The following is a 25,889-nucleotide window of genomic DNA, read 5'->3' on the forward strand; positions in this document are numbered from 1 at the left end:
AGATAGACAATCAGCTCAGGTCAGATGCCAATAAAAACTGATGCTACAAAGTTCTACACCCTCTCTCCTCTCACTATTTTTACTGCTTCCTAAAGCTCCCTGTAACTAAAGTAGCAAAATGAAAAAGGGATTTCTGGATGCTAAGCAAGGTGTGTGTGTGTGTGTGTGTGTGTGTGTGTGTGTGTGTGTGTGTGTGTGTGTGTGTGTGTGTGGTTTGAAACATTACTGTCTCTAAGCATAAATAATACTGTGTTTATTTTGTTTTGTTCATTTTCTGACATAGTGTTTTCTAGCAATGTGGAAAACAGCGATGATTTAAAAAGATTTAGGGTTAATTGTCATCTTAGGCTTAATATTGCAGTCAAAAAGAAGGAAAACCCATCAGCAACCTCAGAGAGTCCTTACAATGGAGCTGCCCAATGCAACTAGTAATTACATTGCTGGCTCTAATACGCCACTTTTCAAGCCTGTGTGCTGTAAAAGCAACAGTGCAGCTTCGCAATCAAGTCATTTCTAAACTGCCATTTCACCCGGAAGAGAAGACAGATAGTATTGCCAGGGAACAAGTCATTCTGCTTTCTCAGAAGATCTGATTAAATGGATAGGCCCCAAGCAGTCTTTTTTTTTTTTCTTCCCCCAAGCAGTCTTGAACACAACTGGAAAAGATCTAGTTCCTGTGACCATACATCAAGGGTTTTCAAACTTGAGTGTACAGAAGAGCCACTGAGCAAGCTTAAAAACATAGATTTTTCATGCACCATCCCAGAAATTAGAATACAGTAGAACCATGAGAAGGAGAAACCCAAGTAGATGCATTTCTAACAATATTTCTAGGAATGTTGATGCAGATAATCCATGAAGATAGTGGTTTGCCAAGTGTGGTCTCCCAAGCCTCAGAATCAGCATCACATGGGAACTAATTAGAAATCCAAGTTCTCTGGCCCTGCGCCAGACTTACTGTATCAGAAACTGTGGGGTGGAGCTGAAGAATCTGGTTTTTTAACAAGCCTTCCAGGTGATTCGGATGCATGCTCAATTTTGAGGACCACTGGATTAAGAAAAATAATGCTCCCCCAAAGTCAGCAGGGTATGACAGAGAATCTGTATTCTCACATCCCAAGGAATCAAGACAGTGGTATCTAAATAGCTTATGCCTTCATGTTTACATCCTGACCCTCAAAGGAAACATCACCTTCAGTTGCACATAACAGCTCTATCTGACACCACGCCAATTTTTTGTTTAAAGAGCGTAAGACCTTAGAGGAAAGATTCAACAGGAAGTCAAGCTGTCCCCCCACCCTAATAAAATGCTGACTCGAGCAGTCCAAGCACTGACCTTTCATTCTCTTGATGGCAGCGTCCATCCGTAACCCATCCTTCTTGATGCGAGCTTTCAGAACCTGGCCAAAATTACCCTCCCCAATCACATCTTGAAATTTGATGTCATTCCAGTCAAGCACTGGATAAATTGTAGGATCTGGGTTGTTTTTGGCCTTCCTGTTCAGGGCCAGAGTTCCTGAGTTGAACTGCACAGCTGGTTCTTCCCGCTAGAAAAATAATGGTTTTGTGTCAGGATTTTTCATAATTTTAAGGTACATAATACCTCCTGATTTGTACCCACACTGGGTGAAAAAAGAAATACTGTATCCAATTCTAGAATGAAAACGGAAATAGGGTTCATTGAACAGGCCCACTCAGATGAAGTGGCTGCCTATAGAGCTGCATGGGCACGATCACAGGCCTCAGTGGCAAAGCACGCCACAATCAATTAGTTATGTCTGCAGAGGTGAGGGAGGGGAGGATAACAGCATGTATGCCACGAAATAGCATATCCCTGAGTTAGTCACACTTGAGTTTCTACTCTGCTGTGGAATGAGCAGGTGTTGAGTTCTGATCTGGAGAAGAACTCAGAGATCGATCTGAGTCAGTCACAGGACACACCTCTGTGAGAGCTTTGTTTCCTAGCATCATCTTGGTCTATTCTTGGCTCTTACTCAACTTGTCCTAAAGCTCAGAATCTCTCAAGCCCACTCTGGCGCAGACACTGGCCCCAAGATGACTGATGCTTAGAGTAAAACCCAACAGGGTGTCTCCTTTTCTCCTGAGTTTCAGTGGCTGCTGATGGTATCAGAACAAAGCATCAGTAGTACCATGATGCGCTCTAGCACTCTCTACCACCTTGCTGGTCCTTCCTCTACAGGGACAGCCTGAGTTGAGCCAGCTCTGGCAAGGAGTCCGATTACAGAGCTTCCCTTGTTCTGTACTGAAGGGAATCTCAGGGACTCATGTACAGGAAGGTATACTTCATTTGGAATATGTAATTGTACTCAATGTTTCATATACAGAATCAATAAAGTTGGGTACAGATTAATTTTACAGAGCTTGAAACCACAAACTAGGGAAATGTTCAGGCTGTAGTATAGCAGAGGACTCAAATGGGGTGCCTATAGGTAAAGTATGATTTTCTAAACTTTTTACTGGTCAAAATTCCTAGATGAAAGAAAGAGGCCGTGCCAAGCACCATGAACTATGGCTGCAGACCAAAGGGTGCACAGGAATGGAGATACACACGTATATGTAATCCATACATATAGGAGGGATAATAGAATTGAAAGAGATATTAGAAGTACAAAATGGAAACTGGAAACAGGGAAACGTGGGGAAAACTGGTCTAGTGCAAATCTTCATTACCTATCACTCTGAGGTCTGGTTACCCTTATGCCATTCATTACCAAAAATGTTCAGTTCTTTATATTACAAGATTACCCTTGCTGGTGACTTATTACTAGTATGACTGTATTCTCTTTCTGATGGGGCAGTAGTCCTGCTTTAGGCTTGGTTTCCTGCATACTTATTAAGAGCAGCCTTTTCACTCTTAGAATTGTTCTGATTTGGACAAGAAATTATATAGCCATGCTATTTATCTCCCATTTCATAATGGAAGACAAAGAAAAGACGAAACTTGCCTAAGGGAAATATTTGCTTTACAGGTAAAATTTTTGACCCACATCTTTAAAATGAAGGTTCTGCATATATGTGGAATTGCACTTATTACTATTAGGAAGATGAGACATACCACGTTTTGGAAGGCTTGGGCCATTCTTCTTTGGACGTTTGCCCTCTTCAACTGCAACATGATCAGAAAGGCCAAGAGCACCGTCAGGCAGGTCATTCCCGCTGAGCCAAGGATGGCAATCAGCAGCATCTTCCCACTTCCGAGGTCTGCTGGGGCTGTGCCGGAGAACACAGGAGAAGGAGCAGGTTAGTCTAGGTAGAGAGAGAGGCCAAGACCATCTGCAGGAGAAGTCACAGTGTAATGGGAAAGTAATGGCAGCCTGAGCCCAGCCTGAGCCCTGCTAGGTGACCTTGGGCTACTCATTTATTTTCTGGAACTCAGTGGAGATGAGTCTGACTCACAGGGCTGTTATAAGTTCAAAGAAATGTGCAAAAGACCTTTTTAAATGGCAACATGCTAATCACTAATTGTTGTCCTTTGTTCAACTTTCACTTCCAAGTACAGGCCCAAGCAGATGAATATTATCGAGTAATAGTGAGAATGACTAACTAGATCTATGACTTTGGGTAAGTGACTAAACCTCCCTGCACAATTTAACCACCTAGAAAAGCTTTAAAGCTCTGCAACTCTAAAGAGCATAGCGTCTGTAAGATATTTGGCTTTGGCTTTTTTCTTGTTTTAAAGAGCTAATGGAGATTTTCTTACTATGCACTCTGATCTGAAGTGCCAGATGCAAGGCCTCTGCTTGAAGCACCCTGTGAACAACTGAAACTAGTCGAAGCACAAAGGAAAACAAAACAAAAAAACAATCTGTAAAACCTCTGAAAAAAAAGCCTCTGCACCTCTAGCTCTTGTTGACAAGAGGTTGACATCTTCAGTGGAGGCTCCTATTGCAGGGGGACCTTCAAGATGGTGGAGGAGTAAGATATAGAGATCACCTTCCTCCCCACAAATACATCAAAAATACATCTACATGTGGAACAACTCCTACAGAACACCTACTGAACGCTGGCAGAAGACCTCACACTTCCCAAAAGGCAAGAAAATACCCCCCATACCTGACCACGTGGCTGACAGGGTCTTGGTGCTCTGGCCTGGTGTGAGGCCTGAGCCTCTGAGGTGGGAGAGCCGAGTTCAGGATATTGGACCACCAGAGACTGCCTGGCCCCACGTAATATCAATTGGCAAGAGCTCTCCCAGAGATCTCCATCTCAACGTTAAGACCCAGCTCCACCCAACAGCCAACAAGCTCCAGTGCTTGACGCCCCATGCCAAACAACTAGCAAGACAGGAACACAACACAACCCATTATGAAAGAGGCTGCCTAAAATCATACTAAGTTCACAGACACCAGAAAACACACCACTGAACATGGCCCTGCCCAACAGAAAGACAAGATCCAGCCTCATCCACCAGAACACAGGCACCAGTCCCCTACACCAGGAAGCCTACACAAGCCACTGACCCAACCTCACCCACTGCGGGCAGACACCAAAAAAAACCAGGAACTACGAATGTGCAGCCTGTGAAAAGGAGACCCCAAAAACAGTAAGTTAAGCAAAATGAGAAGACAGAGAAATATGCAGCAGATGTAGGAACAAGGTAAAAACCCACCATACCAAACAAATGAAGAGGAAATAGGCAGTCTACCTGAAAAGGAAGTCAGAGGAATAATAGTAAAGATGATCCAAAATCTTGGAAATAGAATGGAGAAAATACAAGAAATGTTTAACCGGGACCTAGAAGAACTAAAGGGCAAACAAACAATGCTGAACCACACAATAAATGAAATTAAAAATACTCTAGAAGGAATCAATAGCAGAATAACTGAGGCAGAAGAATGGGTAAGTGTCCTGGAAGATAAAATAGTGGAAATAACTACCACAGAGCAGAATAAAGAAAAAAGAATGAAAAGAATTGAGGACAGTCTCAGAGACCTCTGGGACAACATTAAATGTATCAACATTTGAATTATAGGGGTCCCAGAAGAAGAAGAGAAAAAGAAAGGGTCTGAGAAAATATTTGAAAAGATTACAGTTGAAAACTTCCCTAACATGGGAAAGGAAATAAGTCCAGGAAGTGCAGAGAGTCCCATACAGGATAAAGCCAAGGAGAAACATGCCAAGACACATATTAATCAAACTATCAAAAATTAAATACAAAGAAAAATTATGAAAAGCAGCAAGGGAAAAGCAACAAATAACATATGAGGGAATCCCCATAAGGTTAACAGCTGATCTTTCAGCAGAAACTCTGCAGGAAAAGCAACAAATAACATACGAGGGAATCCCCATAAGGTTAACAGCTGATCTTTCAGCAGAAACTCTGCAGGCCAGCAGGGAGTGGCAAGACATATTTAAGTGATGAAAGTGAAAAACCTACAACCAAGATTACTCTACCTAGCAAGGATCTCATTCAGATTCAACGGAGAAATTAAAACCTTTACAGACAAGCAAAAGCTAAGAGAATTCAGCACCACCAAACCAGCTCTACAACAAATGCTAAAGGAACTTCTCTAGGCAGGAAATACAAGAGAAGGAAAGACCTACGAAAACAAACTCAAAACAACTAAGAAAATGGTAATAGGAACATACATACTGATAATTTCCTTAAAAGTAAATGGATTAAATGCTCCAACCAAAAGACACAGACTGGCTGAATGGATACAAAAACAAGACCTGGGGCCTCCCTGGTGGCGCAGTGGTTGAGAGTCCGCCTGCCGATGCAGGGGATACGGGTTCGTGCCCCGGTCTGGGAGGATCCCATATGCCGCGGAGCGGCTGGGCCCGTGAGCCATGGCCGCTGGGCCTGCGCATCCGGAGCCTGTGCTCCGCAACGGGAGAGGCCACAACAGTGAGAGGCCCGCATACCACAAAAAGAAAAAAAAACAAAAAAAACAAAAACAAGACCTGTATGTATGCTGTCTACAAGAGACCCACTTCAGACCTAGGGACACATACAGACTGAAAGTGAGGGGATGGAAAAAGATATTCCATGCAAATGGAAATCAAAAGAAACCTGGAGTAGCAATTCTCATATCAGACAAAATAGACTTTAAAATAAAGACTATTCCAAGAGACAACGAAGGACACTACATAATGATCAAGGGATCAATCCAAGAAGAAGATATAACAACTGTAAATATTTATGCATCCAACATAGGAGCACCTCAATACACAAGGCAAATGCTAACAGCCATAAAAGGGGAAATGGACAGTCACAATTTAATAGTAGGGGACTTTAACACCCCACTTTCACCAATGGACAGGTCATCCAGAATGAAAATAAATAAGGAAACACAAGCTTTAAATGACACATTAGACAAGATGGACTTAATTGATATTTATAAGAGATTCCATCCAATAAAAACAGAATACACTTTCTTTTCAAGGGCTCATGGAACATTCTCCAGGATAGATCATATCTTGGGTCACAAATTGAGCCTTGGTAAATTTAAGAAAACTGAAATCATATTAAGTATCTTTTCTGAGCACAACACTATGAGACTAGATATCAATTACAGGGAAAAAACTGTAAAGAATACAAACATATGGAGGCTAAACAATACACTACTAAATAACCAAGACATCATTGAAGAAATCAAAGAGGAAATCAAAAAATACCTAGAAACAAATGACAATGAAAACACGATGACCCAAAACCTACGGGATGCAGCAAAAGCAGTTCTAAGAGGGAAGTTTACAGCAATACAATACTACCTGAAGAAACTAAAAAAATCTCAAATAAACAACCTAATCTTACAACTAAAGCAATGAGAGAAAGAAGAACAAATAAAAACCTCAAAATTAGCAGAGGAAAAGAAATCATAAAGATCAGATCAGAAATAAATGAAAAAGAAATGAAGGAAATGATAGCAAAGATCAATAAAACTAAAAGCAGGTTCTTTGAGAAGATAAACAAAATTAATAAACCATTAGCCAGACTCATCAAGAAGAAAGGGAGAAGACTCAAATCAATAGAATTAGAAATGAAAAAGAGGTAACAACTGACACTGCAGAAATACAAAGGATCATGAGAGGTTACTACAAGCAACTATGTGAATAAAATGGACAACCTGGAAGAAATGGACAAATTCTTAGAATAGCACAATCTTCTGAGACTGAACCAGGAAGAAATGGAAAGTATAAACAGACCAATCACAAGCACTGAAGTTGAAACTGTGATTAAAGATCTTCCAACAAACAAACGCCCAGGACCAGATGGCTTCACAGGAGAATTCTATCAAACATTTAGAGAAGAGCTAACACCTATCCTTCTCAAACTCTTCCAAAATATAGCAGAGGGAGAAACACTCCGAAACTCATTCTAGGACACCACCATCAGCCTGATACCAAAACCAGGCAAAGATGTCGCAAAGAAAGGAAACTACAGGCCAATATCACTGATGAACATAGATGCAAAACTCCTCAACAAAATACTAGCAAACAGAATCCAACAGCACATTAAAAGGATCATACACCATGATCAAGTGGGGTTTATCCCAGGAATGCAAGGATTCTTCAATATATGCAAATCAATCAATGTGATACACCATATTAACAAATTGAAGGAGAAAAACCATATGATCATCTCAATAGATGCAGGAAAATCTTTTGACAAAATTCAACACCTATTTATGATAAAAACTCTCCATAAAGAGGCATAGAGGGAACCTACCTCAACATAATAAAGGCCATATATGGAAAACCCACAGCCAATACTGTCCTTAATGGTGGAAAATTGAAACCATTTCCACTAAGATCAGGAAAAAGACAAGGTTGCCCACTCTCACCACTATTATTCAACATTGTTTTGGAATTTTTAGCCACAGCAATCAGAGAAGAAAAAGAAATAAAAGGAATCCAAATCAGAAAAGAAGTAAAGCTGTCACTGTTTGCAGATGACATGATATTATACATAGATAATCCTAAAGATGCTCCCAGAAAACTACTAGAGCTAAACAATGAATTTGGTAAAGTTGCAGGATACAAAATTAATGCACAGAAATCTCTTGCATTCCTATACACTAATGATGAAAAATCTGAAAGGGAAATTAAGGAAGCACTTCCATTTACCATTGCAACAAAAAGAATAAAATAACTAGGAATAAACCTACCTAAGAAGACAAAAGACCTGTATGCAGAAAACAATAAGACACTGATGAAAGAAATTAAAGATGATACAAACAGATGGAGAGATATATGATGTTCTTTCATTGGAAGAATCAACATTGTGAAAATGACTAGACTACCCAAAGCAACCTACAAATTCAGTGCAATCCCTATCAAACTACCAATGGCATTTTTCACAGAACTAGAACAAAAAATTTCACAATTTGTATGTAAACACAAAAGATCCTGAATAGCCAAAGCCATCCTGAGAAAGGAAAAAAGGAGCTGGAGCAATCAGGCTCCCTGACTTCAGTACAGGTAAAAGCTACAGTAATCAAGACAGTATGGTACTGGCACAAAAACAGAAATATAGATCAATAGAACAGGATAGAAAGCCCAGAGATAAATCCACGCACATATGGTCACCTTATCTTTAATAAAGGGAGCAAGAGTATAAAATGGAGAAAAGATACCCTCTTCAATAAGTGGCACTGGGAAAACTGGACAGGTACATGTAAAAGAATGAAATTAGAACACTTCCTAACACCATATACAAAAATAAACTCAAAATGGATTAAAGTCCTAAATGTAAGGCCAGACACTATAAAACTCTTAGAGGAAAACATAGGCAGAACACTCTATGACATAAATCACAGCAAGATCCTTTTTGACCCACCTCCTAGAGAAATGGAAATAAAAACAAAAATAAACAAATGGGACCTAATGAACTTCAAAGCTTTTGTACAGCAAAGGAAACCATAAACAAGATGAAAAGACAACCCTCAGAATGGAAGAAAATATTTGCAGATGAAGCAACTAACAAAGGTTTCATCTCCAAAATATACAAGCAGCTCATGTAGCTCAATATCAAAAAAACAAACAACCCAGTCCAAAAATGGGCAGAAGACCTAAGTAGACATTTCTTCAAAGAAGATGTACAGATTGCCAATAAACACATGAAAGGATGCTCAACATCACTAATAATTAGAGAAATGCAAATCAAAACTGCAATGAGGTATCACCTCACACTGGTCAGAATAGCCATCATCAAAAAATCTAGAAACAATAAATGCTGGAGAGGGTGTGGAGGAAAGGGAACCCTCCTGCACTGTTGGTGGGAATGTAAATTGATACAGCCACTATGGAGAACAGTATGGAGGTTCCTTAAAAACGAAAAATAGAACTACCATATGACCCGGCAATACCACTACTGGGCACATACCCTGAGAAAACCATAATTCAAAAAGAAACATGTACCACAATGTTCACTGAAGCACTATTTACAATAGCCAGGACATGGAAGCAACCTAAGTGTCCATCAACAGATGAGTGGATAAAGAAGATGTGGCACATACGTACAATGGAATATTACTCAGCCATAAAAACAAACAAACTACAGTCTGTCATACAGAGTGAAGTAAGTCAGAAAGAGAAAAACAAATACCATATGCTAACACATATATATGGAATCTAAAAAAAAATCGTTTTGATGAACCTAGGAGCAGGACAGGAATAAAGACGTAGACGTAGAGAATGGACTTGAGGACATGGGGAGGGGGAAGGGTAAGCTGGGGCGAAGTGAGAGAGTAGCCTTGACATATATACACTACCAAATAGATAGCTAGTGGGAGGCAGCTGCATAGCACAGGGAGATCAGCTTGGTGCTTTGTGACCACCTGGAGGGGTGGGATAGGGAGGGTGGGAGGGAGACGCAAGAAGGAGGAGATATGGGGATATATATATACATATAGCTGATTCACTTTGTTATACAGCAGAAACTAACACAACACTGTAAAGCAATTATACTACAATAAACATGTTAAAAAAAAAGAGCTGATGGAGAAAACCTGAGGATACCAATGGGACAAGGAAAGAAGGAAGGAAAGAAGAGAGAGAGAGAAAAACCATTAAATTTTGGGCTCAGGTCAAAATAAACTATTAAAGACTATGGTATAACCTCTCTACTTCTTTCCCTTATTTAAATTCAAATAAAGATAAATTCAATGTATTTTTATGAGAAATAGCATGTAGAGCATGATCCTATCTTTTAACAATTATTCTTTTGTGATTAGCTACCTTTCCTTCTATCTCCGTTTTATATGTGCATAAAGAGATGTCTGAAATGGGATGATAAGGGCTTTTTAGTTTTGTTACATCTTGTCTTTAAATTTTTCTCTTTGTGTTTTATTTATAACTTGGATTTAGGGCCTGTACATGTTTTACCAAAACACAAGTAACTATAGAAATTATGCATTTATTAAGAGTGTCATGTGAAAACTACTGCATACAATTCTCTATAATTGGCAGACCCATCATTCCTTGCATATTTCAAACATGTTCCAAAGAATCATCACTGAGAACAGGGCTTGCTTGATTTTATTTCTTAAGCCCTAGGGAGGCCTCAAGAGAACCAAGAAGTTTTTAGTGCTATAACATTTTCTGTAAAAATACTCTGGTCTGAATTATAAATTTGCAGAAATCACCATTTCCTTCTAATGTCCCTCTAGGTACATTGCCTTGCACAAGCTGTATAGTGCAGAGCGCGAAGAAGTGCAATTTCAGACAGAACTCAGAGGGAAGGCTCTCCAGGAGCTGCAGTTCTTCCCACCCCCTGGGGTCCTTGTTCACTAATTACATTCAACAGGTTTTACCAATCACAAACACTGGAGAGGATTAAGAGGTACAACCCTCCAGTTATGAAATAAATAAGCCACGGGGATGTAATATACAGCATATGGAATGTAGTCAATAATATTGTAATCACTTTGTATGGAGACAAATGATTACTAGCCTTATTGTGGTGATCATTTCATAATATATGCAAATGTCAAATCACTATGTAGTGCTCTTGAAACTAACATAATATGGTACATTACATCAACTATATTTCAATTTCAAAAAATCTCAAACACTGCGCCTCGTGTGCTTGGCACTCTGAGCGATCTCTATCTCAAAGGGCTTATTCTCTCTGGAGTGGGGGTTAGCGGTGGACGTGGAGACATCATAACCTGGATCTGAAAAGGAAAAGAAAACTCAGACTAGCATAGTGTCATCCAAGCTAAAAGAGGGTTCGTTCTGAGAAAGAGTGGAGTGTGGTTCCTGGAGTGCCCACCGAAGCACCACGCAGGGCTGTCTCCACTAAGCTGGGTCCTCTGTCTTCCGTCTGCATGGAATCACATTCATATCCCTCAGAGTTTCAATTGCTGGGTGGGGAGTGCTGATGGGCTAAGTTCACCTAAGTTTTCATGATAGATAACAGATCAACGGGCTATCCTTCCAAGGGGCATTTTCATTCCAAGGACCTCTTTAGAGATGGTGACGCCTACCAGCCCATTATGTCACATGATGCGAATATGGGGTAAATATCGTAAGACAGTGGGGCTTTTCTGATACTCTCCAGAAATAATTCTATGTAAATACCTGTCCACTCTACCAACCTTGAGATTCAGAAAGAGTCATCAGTTCATGAGAAAAGGTTGGATTGCTTGACCCTATGTTGTTCTCTGCAAAGATGTCCACCTGGTAAGCTGTTTGGGGCTCTAGGCCCTTGAGCTGATACTGGGTGATGGTGGCATTCTTGATCTTCACATCAATGTGCTGGTCTTCATTCTTGCCCTGAACCTTGTAACGGATGATAATAGAAGAAATAGAATAGCCATCCAGGATTGTCCAAGAGATCACAGCTGAGGAGTCTGTGATGTTGGAAATCTTGATGTTTTCTGGTTGAGGAGGGAGAACTAGAAATTTAAAACAAACAAACAATATTTTACTTAAGATATATTACCATCTCTATGATTATTATGCTTTTGAGAGAGAGTTAATATCAGCTCATAAACCATGAATGGCTAGTAAGTGTTATCTCAGAGGGTAACTCCAATCAGTTGGTAGTGGACTCGACGCAGACTTGACAAGTGGCTGCAGACAGGAAAATGGCAACACACACACACATCACATATATGCCATCCTTAAACTAAATTAAGACCTCGGAAATTCTGTTACTCCACAAACTGCTATTACACTGTTTTTGATACTAAGGAAAACAGAAAAATGTTGAGAGCTGACATTTATAGAGGCCCTTCCATATAGTAACTCATTGACTCCTCATAACAATCTTACTGTAAGTATTGAGGCTCAGAGAGATTAAGTGACTTGGCTGAGGTCACACAGCTTTTAAGAAATAGATTCAAATAGAAGAAATAAGATTCCTGTTAGTCTGCAGTTAGCCACTGGTCCATAGGGCCTATCCGTATTAAGCACTTGTTAGAAAATATGTTAAGCACTTAGCAGACATATTCAAAAAGCAAGATGGAGACTATATATGCATATGCACACTTATGGATGTACTTAATGTATTAAAATTATACAACATTGACTGGAAGGATACATAATAAACTCATAATTTTGGTTGTCTCTGGGGAGAGGGGAGAGAATTAGATTGGGGATGATGGTCAAAGAGGATTTTGATATATCTGTATTGTGGAATTACTTCCACAAAAAGGCTGAAAGCAAATATGACAAAATGTTGAGTTGTTAATTCTGTGTGGTAGAAATGTAGGTTTTTGTTGTATTATTCTCTGCATTGTCCTATAACTTCTCTTTTTTTTTTTTTTTGCGGTATGCGGGCCTCTCACTGTTGTGGCCTCTCCCGTTGCGGAGCACAGGCTCCGGATGCGCAGGCCCAGCGGCCATGGCTCACGGGCCCAGCCGCTCCGTGGTATATGGGATCCTCCCAGACCGGGGCACGAACCCGTATCCCCTGCATCGGCAGGCGGACTCTCAACCACTGTGCCACCAGGGAGGCCCTGTCCTATAACTTCTAAATGTCAGAATTTTTTAAAGATGAAGAAGACATCCCTAAACACAGACAAAACCGTTGAGACTTCCACATGTTATTGATACAAGAGAGTGCCTGGAAAAACAAGAGCCAGTTTACACACCTGTTACTGGCGAGGTGGCAACTCAGCTGCAGAAAAGAACCTCAGACTTTGGGAGTTGACAAGAGACCACAGGATCCTAGCATAAGTGACGGTTGGTGTGACCCAGAAACACCTAATCTTTCCAAGGACTCCAAAATGCACAGACAGTTCTAATGCAGTGAATCAAAATAGAACTCTCTGGTTCATGATGAAAAAGCTTTCAATTCTACAAAGAAACCCTAGAAGTTCCAACTAATTTTTAATGACCAATATGAGATTGAGAGAAGCCTGAACTGAAGAACATTTTGAAAGAAAAGTTGTTTTATTACTCTCAAATATAGACTGTAATGCCAGGAATTGTCTGTTTTGAAGATTTTTCAAGCAGAGTTCTTTGGCTTTTAAGATTAGATGAATTAGATGAATCATCATCTGTGTGCAACAATCCTAAAAACTGCCATATAACAGATTCAACAAGCCCTAGAAAACCTTATTCATGTTATTAATTTACTTAATAAGTATCTCTATAGAAAGGAAAGGTAAATTTTAGCACAGTCCTGCCTGAATTATCACAAATCCAAACACATGAAGAGTTGGTATATATTGCAGGTTGCTAAAATGATTTGATGTGTTGGTGGGGGGCACTAATGAGCCTCCATTCACAACTAACTACCTTTTATGGTTTCTAAGAAGCAGACTTGAAGTGACGGGAGCTAAGTCTAAACAGCAGCAGCCAAGTGTCATTCAGGCAAGGCTGGGGCATCATGAGGTACTTACTGTCGCTAAGGGTCCAAGCGATGAGATCTTCGCTCCATTCCCCCTGGGCCTTGGTGTTGACTCTGGCTCGGACTATGTACTGCTCCCTGGGCTGTAAATTGTTAAGGAGCACTGAAGTCAAGTTGCCTGGCACTTTAATATTCTGCTGATCACTATTCATTAGCACAGACCTCCTCTCAACTTCAACATAAAAGTCATCTTCTGAGCTTGGAAATATGGGTTGCCAGGTCAAATTTAGAGTGGTCTGACTTTTTGGCAGGAGACTGAGACCTCTTGGAGGAGGAAGACCTAGGAGAAACCAGAATAATCATTGTTTTTATATAGGGTGAAGGTAACAACAGCCCTGAAGGACAGCTTTATAGGATAACCTTGGCTCCTAGAATAATATAGACTTTCACAAGCTATCAAAGAAACACACGCTACCAGCCAGGTAATACTTTTTCTTTTTCCTACCAGAATAGCAAAGCTTTAAAATATTCTAGGATGTAGCTTGAGTAATTGTAAGACAGGAATACAACCCCTTTGAAGGACAACTTGGGAATATTTTTCAAGAACTCTAGAAATGATCATATACTTTGGGAGAAGAGTCTGACTACCAAGGATTTATCCTGAAGAAACAACTCAAAGGAAGCGAAAAGCTAGGTGCATGAAGATGTCCATTACAACATTGTTTATAATAACAAACAATCATAAGAAACCAAAATGCTCAAAATAGGAAAATGCTTTAATAAATTATGATATAGCCATCCAAGGGATTAAAAGTTTATTGGAAAAAGTACAAAAGCCTCTCCAAAACTTATAACACACGAGAAAAAACTCTGCTTACCACTTGGTAAAAGCCATGTCTACAATTGGTGAAAAAGGAAGGAAACTGATAAAAATGGAAACACTGGATTTGCCAAGGTTCTGGGGTTGTAGGTTCAGTGTTTCTGTTCCCATTTTGAGTAATATATTGTAAAGCAATTTCAGGGTTACTTCCCCTTAGCAAGGACAATTTCAGACACGACAGCACTGTGATGGCTGGGCCAGGCTTCACACTGCTCTGATCACATCAAGGTTTGGCTCTGACCACACGCCGTGTGGCCATAATCACCCCCAAGAACCTGGGCTACCAGAGAGGTAACTGAATGGAAACAATATGGGTTTTGAAATCAAGGAGGCAGGATCATGCCCCTTTACTTTTGTGACCTTGGGAAAATTCATAACCTCTCCGAGTTCACATGTAGCATGAAATGAAAATACTCATCTTCCAGACTCAGGAAGAGAAATGAGATAGTGAAGGTGAAAATGCTTGGAAGGTGTTAGGGGCTCTGTCAACATTTTCTCTCTCTCTTCCTTCCTTCCTTCATAAAATATATTGGGCCAATGGACAGTGGAGGAATCTGTAAATTTTCAGCTAATAATAGTATATTGATATTTTAAACTTCAGATATAAAGTATTTTCAAAACATAGAATAGTGATCCTCTACTCATGCATTCTTGGTGGGGACATTATTGCCCCTAAGGGGGCAAAAATTGGTTCTTGGGGTATGAGAAAATTTTAGATAATGACAATTGTTTATGAAGGGCCACCATATATAAACAGATCTGTGGTATTACAATTCATGGCAGAAGAGACATTAAGACAAAACAGAGATTTTGTCTTAAGGACAAAACTATCTAAGAAGCTCTTTAGAGGGTGATAATTTAAAAAATTACAATAAGGTAAAGAATCTGAAAAAGAATGAATATACGTATAACAATCACTTTCCTGTACACCTGAAACTAACACAACATTGTATATCAACTATATTCCAATAAAATGAAAAAAAAGTTAAAAAAAAATTAAAAATAAAAAGGTTGAGAAACTTGGTTAGAGGTGAGAGGAAGGGTCTGTTTCCACCCAGTGGGAGAGGGACTCTCACTGGCCAGTCCTGACCACCCTTAGATGAGGGAGAACCAGCAATCAGGTCCTGCCACCTGCTGGGCATTATGCTACAGGTCTTATTGGTCTTTTCTCCATAACCTTTGCAAATTGAGAGAGGTGATGTCACCTCCTTTTGCTCTTCTCTAAAGTTGAAGTTCCAAAATAAGCCACCTGGAGTGGGTAGATAGGCTTACGATGACAGCAGACAGAGGGAGGACTGATGGTGTGCAGCAAACATGTAAACCTTCTAAGCCTGTGCCTGGTACAGAGAAGCAACCCCATAAATGGTCATTTCCTTCCCTTTGGGAGCATGACTTACCCTTCACCCCTCCCAACCTGCCCTCTCTCTGCCGTGTGTTCAGAGTATCTTCTCTCCCCTCCCCTCCTGGCCTTCCCAGCCTTTATCACTCAACCAACACATTTATAAATAGTGCAGCTGCCAAATGAATTTAAAAACAAACATCAGCAAAATTCAAATGCTGGGAAAAGATGAACCTTCAAGAATTCCCTTCCCGCCCACCCCTGAGAACTACTTTGAAATATATTCCAAGACATCTCTAAATACATCCTGGCTGGAACATATTCTGAGAGCTGAAGACAGCACAGGACGGGTCTGTGAAGTGTTTGATGTTCTGTTCCATAAATACTTTCCATCTGAGTCAGATTATGGCCTTCCCCTTTTGATTCATCAGCACTGCTCTAAGAGAGAATTAACTACTATTTGCCTTTTAGCAGCAACCTGATGACATATTAGGGGCCCCTTGGATCATAGTCATGGAGATTCCTTTATCCTCTAAGTCATACGTAGTCTCCAGTGTTATTTTTGGTATTTACTACCTGGTGGGTTCCCAGGAAGCCATTCCTTACTTGTGCAATGCTTCTACAAGCATCAGAGTAGCTACTGAGTTTCATTTGGTTCTTTAAGGATGCTGCTGGTCAGATGAACCCTAGGTGGGGAGTGTGGAGGGGAGAGTCTCTGTTAGGGATGCACAACCCCTGCAGAAGAGCCTGATGCTCTTCCTAGCTTCTCAGTAAATCATTCCATATCCTTCTGCTTTTAGTAAATGGACTAAAAATAGGAAAACTCATCAACTGGGATAAGGACATCGTGCCTTTGGACTCCCAGGTAAAAAATACCTGGATATTTTGTTTCTCCCAGGAGAAACAAAAAGGTATCAAGTCTGAAGATCTAGTATAGCAATGTACCCAATGCATTACCATGGGCAAATTATTAACCACTCTGGGACTCTACTTTCTCCAGTTGCGGCGAGGGGGGGCCGCTCTTCATTGCGGTGCGTGGGCTGCTCATTGCAGTGGCTTCTCTTGTTGTGGAATGCGGGCTCTAGGCTCATGGGCTTCAGTAGTTGTGGCACGTGGGCTCAGGAGTTGTGGCACACAGGCTTCAGTAGTTGTGGCTTGCAGGCTCTAGAGTGCAGGCTCAGTAGTTGTGGCACACGGGCTTAGCTGCTCCGCAGCATGTGGGATCTTCCAGAGCCAGGACTCAAAGCTGTGTCCCCTGCATTGGCAGGTGGATTCTTAACCACTGCGCCATCAGGGAAGCCCAGAACTGCTGTTCTACAGGTAAAAGCCTTTCATTCTATTTGATGTTTTCACTATGTGCGTGAATGACTTCGAAAAACTAGAAATTACTTTTTAAAGTAAATAAACTGGGATTTCTGGAGTACGTATGCGGCAAGAGCCTGTCTTGGGCCCTTAAGATGGAAACAGGAAGCTGGTGGTAAAACTCGGGAGCCAAGACGGAGCACAGTTGCTGCTAAGTAAATCCCAACTCCTAAGGGATGTCCCTGCCTTCCTGAAGGGTCATCTGCTTCCTTCTCTGTCCCAGTGGATTGCTGCAGACCCCCTCCCCCAGGGAGACAGACCAGGAGTGCAGCCCAAATAAAGGACCGGTTTGGCTCCAAGTTGCTAGCCTTCCTGTCACTTTCCCACCCATTCAAAAGCAAACCCCTTTCCACCACCATCCCACTCACCCACCACCACCCTTCCTGGTCTTCCTTCCTCTTTCCCCTTCCTCCCCCACCCACCCAGCTCCTGAATAAATGCCTGTTTGCTTCAACTGACCGATGGAAGCTGTTGTGAACCGCCTCACGGGTCCAGGATGCCCTTCCCCGCCCTCTCCACGCCGGACCAGCTGCACGCAGAGCTCGTATTCTGTCCGAGGTTCCAAATAGTTGAGGGTAACAATCTCATTTGTCACTGAGAAGAGGGAAAGTTCAGGAAACTTCAGTTGGCAATCTTTTACATTCTTTAAACTGGAATGTTGTTATTGTGAGGTGAACTAATGTTTGGTTTTTAAAAATACAATGTCTGAGTAGAACAGAGAGGCAATCCCATCTTCAGGGCCTCAGTGTCCCTAATATAAGGAAAATAAGGCTTTTTCATGTAAGTATCTCTGTGCCACTTACACATTTCTGCTCTAGTGTGTTTGTCTTTTCATTTGTAGAGTAAAACCACGCAAATCTTCAACCATATGGAATACCAATCAGATTTAGGGGAAAAACTCAATTAGAATAATATTAAATAACTTCTGTTTTCAAGTACTTACAGTGATGGCAATCAAGCTATCAAGAGAAGAGACCCTTGACGGTATGCTTACAATGACTAGACAGTGAACTTGTGACACTCATGTCATAACAAATGAAGCGTTCTGAAGTACTTGAAAATAGATCCCATAAGCAAATGACATATGCTCCTTTTCTCCTTAGCTATTCTATTTTGCCACCCTGTTTCTCTGTGGATATTGCAAAGGTAGATTTTTGCCTTACCATATGATAAATTCCTAGTCGGTAAGAAAACGTATTGGACTGTGTTTAAGGTTTTTTAGAAGACCACTTCATAGATGTCCACAAAGAGATGATGGATTATTAACACCATGTTTTTTTTTAAAAGCTGCTTTTTAAAAAGACCTAGCCATCCACAACAGAAACAGCAATCCATTAAATCAGCCTTATGTTGCTGGGATTCTGAATTTTGGCTGAATCTTTAAAAGAATGTGAAGAGTTCAGTAATGATACCAAGACATTATTCAATATACCCAAATCAGCTAGTATTATTAAGCCAAAAACCCTCTTTTTCTTCTCCTTTTTTGTAACTTTGATTATCGACATCTCATGGGTAGAGGGCGCTTTTTAGGAAGTCACAGGCATAGTGAGACTAAAGTACTGGTGGAGGGCTGCACATTCCCTACAAGCATGACAGTGGCAGGTCTCGCTATAAGATGGTGCAATTAAAGCAGCTGGCTCAATAGATGATGCTCAGCTTTCTTTTTTAAAAAAATGTGATTTTTACATCATCATGCAACAAACAGAACTGTCATTTGTGTTTCAAAATAAATTTAATTTACAAATAAATAAATTTAACTGCATGAACTTTTGACATTTTATTACATTTTGGGGTGTTTTTCCCAAAAGTTGGGGGAGGGGCATGTACCTCTCTTTGCCCACATCCTCTCCTCTTCCTGCCACAGCCCAAACACTCTGGTCCAAAGTCCTCTCAAAACCTCTGTGAGTTAGGAGCCTGCAGGCAGGGCAAGACTCAAATACTAAAAACAATAAACTTGATACAGCAGGAACAATCACCCTTCAGATGTAAGCAAATTAAGTCTCTGCCTTTCCAGCAGGCCCTGGATTTTTCTCTTACCATATTCATGGCATAAACTTGTATCTTTCACCATGACCAAGCAAGATAGAGTCAAAAAGGGATTAGAGATCCAGAGAAGCCTGGAAAGAAAATATTGATGCAGATAGTAACTCCTGACACAGGCGTGTTCTGTGTCCCATTTTACATCATGACTTCCGAAAAGATAGCCCCAGAACTCAGAGGACCACCTCCTGACCCCCAACTCCTTCTTGAATACTCTGAAATGGAATCCACTGCTACAGCCCCTACCTTGGGGTAGAGGGTTGAGACTGGGAGAGAGGATTTCTATATTTGGGGAAAAAATATTTTTTCATGGTGCCCCATCTCCAGCTGGAGCCTTTCCTTTCCAAACCTTACCTTGAATATGCCGCCAAGCCTCATAATGATTAACAGGTTTGTAGAGAAGCTTCTTGGATTTGATTGGTCCATCCCCAAAGTAAGGCTCAGAGCTGATGTTGATGACAGCAAAGTTATGTCCAGTGTCAATCACATTTGGGGCATTCAAGGGCTTTGGAAGAACTAAATAAAGTGTCAAGAATCAGATCAGTCCTTACACTTTGGGGTTTTACTGCTGTTCTGAGATGGGGGTAGAGGATGAGTATCTTTACACTCCCAACAAAGCCCTCTTAGCGTTCTCTGCTCAGGTTCCATGTAGTTGCCGTCTCTGTGATCTCCTGGTTTGCTCTTGCCCCTCCAACTCACTATCCACAAAGTGCTTTCTTAAAATACGAGCACTCCTCTGCTCAAGACCTTTCAATGGGTTTCCACTATGTTTCAAATAAAATCTAAAATTCATACCAAGACCTGCCAGGGACGATAGAGCCCCTGCCTCCTCTTCAGCTTCCTCGTTCCCTCACCTAATACCCTCCAGTCCCAGTGACCTTTCAGTTCATTCAACTAACAATGCACCAGGCTCCTTTCTGTCTCCGGTTCTTTGTTGAGGCTGTTCTCCTGCAAGGAATGGTATAGACTTCCCATGATTCTGCAGTTAACTCTTACTCATCATTCATCTCTCAGCTCTCATGTGACTTCCTCACAGGGGCTATCCCAGAACCTTGGTTAGGCTCACGTGTCATACCCTTCCACAGAACCTTTTCCTTCACTGCAATTTTCAGAATTTATTATTCTTAGTGATTTGGTGTGATTATTGAATACCAGTCTTCCTACTAGACCACCAGACTAAGTCTGTCTTTCTGTCTGTCTGTCTCTCTCTGCTTAGAACAACATCAATTTATTCTCTTACAGCTCCGGAGGTCAGAAGTCAGACATGGGTCTCACCGGGCTAAGATTAAGGTGTTAACAAGGGCTGTGTTCCTTTCTGGAGGTTCTAAGGGAGAATTTGTTTCCTTCTTTTCAGCTTCTAAAAAACATCTGTATTCCTTGACTCATGGTCCCTTCCTCCATCTTCAAAGACAACAAAGTCATGTGTCTCTGACCCTTCTTCCATTGTGAGATCTCTTTCTGACAGTCTTTAAAGACTCCTGTGATTAGAGTGGGTTCACCCAGATAATCCAGAATAATCTCCCCATCTCAAAGACCATGTATTCCCAATGGGACTGAAAAAGCACTCCCAACAAGGTGAAAATTGGTTCTTGGGGAAAGAAAAATTCTTGGATATTACAATGGTTTGTGGCCTTCCTAAGGGCCACAGTATATAAACAGATTTATAGTATGTCCACAATATTAAGCAAGTTCTAGTTTGAAAGGAAAGGACATCTTGTCAGGCTGTCAGTACCCCCATTTATTCAATTGTAGAAGTAGCCCAACTAACTTTGTACTTGCTTTGAGTCTTAACTGAGCTCCCATGAATCAGAGGTCCACCAGAATCCTGTGCCCTGGGTCATCAAGAACACTTATGGGAATGGGGTGGCCAAGAAAGAAGACAGATAGTGAGTCTATCTCTTCTGCTCATGCGCACACTCCATTGTGTCACTGGACTTCACTTACGAAAGTCAAAGATAAAATTTCAAGTTGAAGACAATAGAACATTAAACCAAGTGCAGGGCCCTGTGTGGACAGGTCATAATCCCATGAAGCCAGCCCTGCACATCACTCTTCCTGTATGAGAGGAGGGTTGCTGGGTCCAGCTCACATGCAAGGGGAAGCGATTACACAAGGTCATGAATTCCACAAGGCAGGGGTCATTAAGGGACACGTTAGATACTTCCTACCTCATCCAATATCATTTTTCTCTTTTGACTTATTCCTTTCTCCCTTGCACTCTATAAACAGTACCTATATTTGGAGATAGGGTCTTTAAAGAAGAAATTAAGTTACAATGAGGTCTACAGTCATTCCTAATCCAATATGACTGTTGTCCTTATAAGAAGATTAAATTAGGACACACACACAGGAGGAAGACCATGAGAAGATACAGGGAGAAGACAGCTGTCTACAAGCCAAGGAGCAAGGCCTCAGAAGAAACTCACTCTGCCAACACCTTGATCTCAGATCAAGGTCAGATTACCTTGATCATCTAGCCTCCAGAACATCGAGAAAATTAATTTCTGTTTTTTTGTTTTTTTGCTTTTTTTCGGTACGCGGGCCTCTCACTGTTGTGGCCTCTCCCGTTGCGGAGCACAGGCTCCAGACGCGCAGGCTCAGCGGCCATGGCTCACAGGCCCAGCCGCTCCGCGGCATGTGGGATCTTCCCGGAGCGGGGCACGAACCCACGTCCCCTGCATCGGCAGGCGGACTCTCAACCACTGCGCCACCAGGGAAGCCCCTAATTTCTGTTGTTTGAGCCACTCAGTCTAGGGTACTTTGCTACAGCAGCCCTAGCAAAGTATTACCTATGAATATAACACAATTTACTTATCCTTTCTAACGTTGATGGATATTTGGGCTATTAGGAATAAAACTCCTCAGAACATTACTGAAGATTATTTGCTTTTAACATATGCACTCATTTCTTTTGAGCATAAACCTAGGTGTAGAATTATCAGGTCACAGTGTAGGTGTATGCTTAGCTTTAATATATATTGCCAGTTTTCCAAAGTGGTTGCTCCAGTATGTACTCTGGTAGTAAAGTCTAGTACAGTCAGCCTTCTGTATTCAGGTTCTGCATCTGCAGATTCAACCAAGAGCAGATCAACATTCAGGGGGAAAATTTAAAAAAACTCCAGAAAGTTCTAAAAAGCAAAACTTGAAATTTGCCATGTGCCAGCAACTATTTACAAAGTATTTACATTATAGTTACTATTTACATAGTATTTACATTGTATTAGGTGTTACAATAGTCTCCCTTATCTTCAGTTGATATATTCAAAGACCCCAGTGGATGCCTGAAACTGCAGACAGTACCAAACCGTATATACACTATGCTTTTTCCTATACATACATACATATGGTAAAATTTAACTTATAAATTAGGCACAGTAAGGGAATATTCAAATTGCCAGCATCACATTAGGTTAAATAAAGGTTACTTGAACGTAAGCACTGTGATACCATGACAGATGATATGGTAACTTAGACATCTTCTAAGTGACTAATGGGTGGCATGCACGAGACAAAGGGAGGATTCACATCCCTGGCAGGATGGAGTGGAACAGTGTGAGATTTCATTATGCTGCTCAGAACAGTACACAATTTAAAACTTATGAATTGTTTATTTCTGGAATTTTCCATTTAATTTTTTGGGCTGCAGTTGACCGTGGGTAACTTAAACCGTAGAAAGTGAAACCACAGATAAGGGGGGACTATTGTTTAAGTAATCTAGAGATGATTCAAAATATACAGGAGGATGTGCGTAGGTTGAACGCAAATACTATGCCATTTTATATAAGGGACTTGAGCATCAATGGAGTTTGGTATACAGGGAGGTCCTAGAACCAATCCCCTACAGATACTGAAGGGCAACTGTATCTCTGTATCTATTTTTTTTTTAAATACTATGATTAAAGACACTGCTTAATTTACCTAATGGCTATTTCCATTTTATATCTGTCAATATGACAGTGAAGAGGCATCAGTGACTTAGAACTAGAGAGGTTTCTGTGCACTGATGTTGTGTGCTGTGTCTTTTATTTAAAAAATAAAAATTAGGGGCTTCCCTGGTGGCACAGTGGTTGAGAGTCCACCTGCTGATGCAGGGGACACAGGTTCGTGCCCCGGTCCGGGAGGATCCCACATGCCGCAGAGTGGCTGGGCCCGTGAGCCATGGCCGCTGAGCCTGTGTGTCCGGAGCCTGTGCTCCGCAACGGGAGAGGCCACAACAGTGACAGGCCCGCGTACGGCAAAATAAATAAATAAATAATGAATAAATAAATAAATAAAATTAGAATCAGTAACTCTTCTGAATCTTAGCACCATGGTTTTTTACTTATTATTATTTACTTTCTATGGGCAGCAAACATTTCAAGAAGCTTAAAAATAACATAGTTTGTCTTGTCTGTATATCATTTCCTTTCTTCCAAGAACATGTATGATGTAAGAAATTATTTTGATCGTGTTAATGTTCTACTGAATAAAATAGATCTGGGATTTTCCAGTAATCCAAAAAAATATTAAAGATTCTGAGGTGTTTTATATGGGTTCTCAGGGCAGAGAATCCAACTCTATGAGGCTGTATTTATGCTCCTACTATTCTTGACCTTTTTTTAAAAAAATTATGCTCTGGGTGATTACATTCAGTTCATTTACAGAAATTACCTCTGGGATCACCCAAAGATTCCTAATCAGGTAGTGAAATAGTTTACATACTAATCAGCTTCTGTTATCTTGCTTCCTTATCTGTAACACAAGAGTCTCAGAAAGCAAAATGATCTACAAAAGATGATGCAGGGTTTAGAGTCAAGACCAGGTTCAAAACTAAGATTGGCTGTTTGCCAGATGTGTTACCTTAGACAAGTCACCTAAACCTTCTGAACCTGTTTATTGAAAGATAAAGTGGGGATAACAATACTACTGTACATTGTACTCATAAAATTTAAATAAGATGAATAAGCACTTAGCTCAGTGCCTTTCTAGAGTATATACCACAGAGTTGTTAGGTGTTTTTGTCTAAATGGATTAAAAAGTAACTTCCAAATTTAAAATTCTTTGTTGTATCTTTGTACACCAACCAAGCTAACTTGGATTTACTTCCACTTTATTTCTTCCCTGCAAGCCTCAAAGGTACACGCATCCACTTAGAATAACTCTGAATTTTGAAATACTAATTCATAGTAGGAAGAATATTCAGAACTCTGAATATGGGAGAAAATCATTCATGTTAATTGTATAGCATAGCCTGGGCTTCATATTAAGTGAGTAGTCCTCAAAATGAAGATTCTCCAAATTATTCTCTACAGTGAATAGGAAGTCACGACAATGATAAGGTTAAACTTTTTACAAAATAAAATCACTACCAGACACTTTATGCCAGACACAATTCCACTATTTAACAAATCTTCTCAATAACCCTGAGTGGTAGATAAACTAAGCTGTGTTTACAAATAAAGAAAGGCTCAGAGAGGTCAAATTCATTTGCTCAGGGCCACACCCAAGTTTACTAGCTGTTAGCAATGAAAATCAAACCCAGGTCTATGTAACTCCAAAGGTCATAAACTTAATCCCTCCTTTCCATTTTAATGCACATAATTTTTTTTTAAGGCTTAGTATCCTGGAGAACATCCAAAAGGCATTTTAGTGGTCAGAGAGCATTTCTGTTTAGAAGCAGCACCCAGTGATACATAAACACAGCACCATCAAGTTTACAACCTCTTTCCCTGGAAAATGGACCTTACCTTTAACAGAAAGGTTGAAAGGCTTTTCCACCATCCCAGCCACCGTGTTCACACTGCAAACCCAGACTCCTGAGTCAGGGGGCAGGATCCGGTGGATCGTGAAGGTGGCCACTGAGAGATGACCCGTGTGGTTAAAGTCTTTCGGCTGGAAAGGTCAAAAAAAAAAAAGCTTCTAGATATGTATAAACACAAAGGTTCTTAACACTGACCCCATCGCATTGTTAAATAAGGAGTTTTCTAGGGGAGATTAAGAAGATCATTGCAATGCTTGTATAAGCATTGGCTTATTTCCAAAGCTATTGTAGTAGCTCTGAAAGTTTACGTTGGATTGATGCCCTCGCAGATCCTGCTGTTGTATTTATGTGTTTGGGAGTGTGGGGCAAACACTTCCAAGCAAAGAGTCTAAGTCCTTCTAAACTGCTTCTGGTAACATTTGTTCCTTTCTGGTCCAATACAGAGATGGTTGGGTGAGAAGACAAAATGGCTTCTTAAAGTGTTTGAGGGGCTGCCGAGTATGGTATTGTGGAAAAAGTCAGGGCTCGGCAGACACATAGACCTGAGTTCACATCCCAGCTCTGCCACTTTTGACCAATTCCTTAGTTACTTAACTTCACGCAGCCAGTTTCCACTTCTGCAAAAAGAGGACAGGTAATGTAAAGTAAGATGTGTATAGTATGGTCAGCCCTCACTAGATGGTAGCTGTGACTTCCACTGACTCATGGATACGCCAACAAGATTTTGGAAGCTGTCAGTTGGCTTCTACTACCTAATGGATTA

At 40.8% G+C, this 25,889-nt stretch overlaps 1 protein-coding gene across 1 annotated transcript in view; it reads right to left on the reverse strand.

The window, feature by feature from the left end:
* Nucleotides 1-25,889, reverse strand: part of TEK (TEK receptor tyrosine kinase) — a 107,389-nt gene that overhangs the window by 13,674 nt on the left and 67,826 nt on the right. The window contains exons 9-15 of the mRNA XM_082618005.1: nucleotides 25,113-25,257; nucleotides 19,741-19,902; nucleotides 17,806-17,940; nucleotides 13,818-14,105; nucleotides 11,565-11,864; nucleotides 3,077-3,231; nucleotides 1,337-1,547 (exon numbers count right to left, since the gene is read on the reverse strand). Coding sequence (XP_082474131.1) covers nucleotides 1,337-1,547; nucleotides 3,077-3,231; nucleotides 11,565-11,864; nucleotides 13,818-14,105; nucleotides 17,806-17,940; nucleotides 19,741-19,902; nucleotides 25,113-25,257 — 1,396 coding nt within the window. The remainder of the gene's footprint in view (nucleotides 1-1,336; nucleotides 1,548-3,076; nucleotides 3,232-11,564; nucleotides 11,865-13,817; nucleotides 14,106-17,805; nucleotides 17,941-19,740; nucleotides 19,903-25,112; nucleotides 25,258-25,889) is intronic.

Source organism: Mesoplodon mirus (assembly GCF_964341445.2).
Source record: "Mesoplodon mirus genome assembly, chromosome: 1".
Lineage (NCBI taxonomy): Eukaryota > Metazoa > Chordata > Mammalia > Artiodactyla > Ziphiidae > Mesoplodon > Mesoplodon mirus.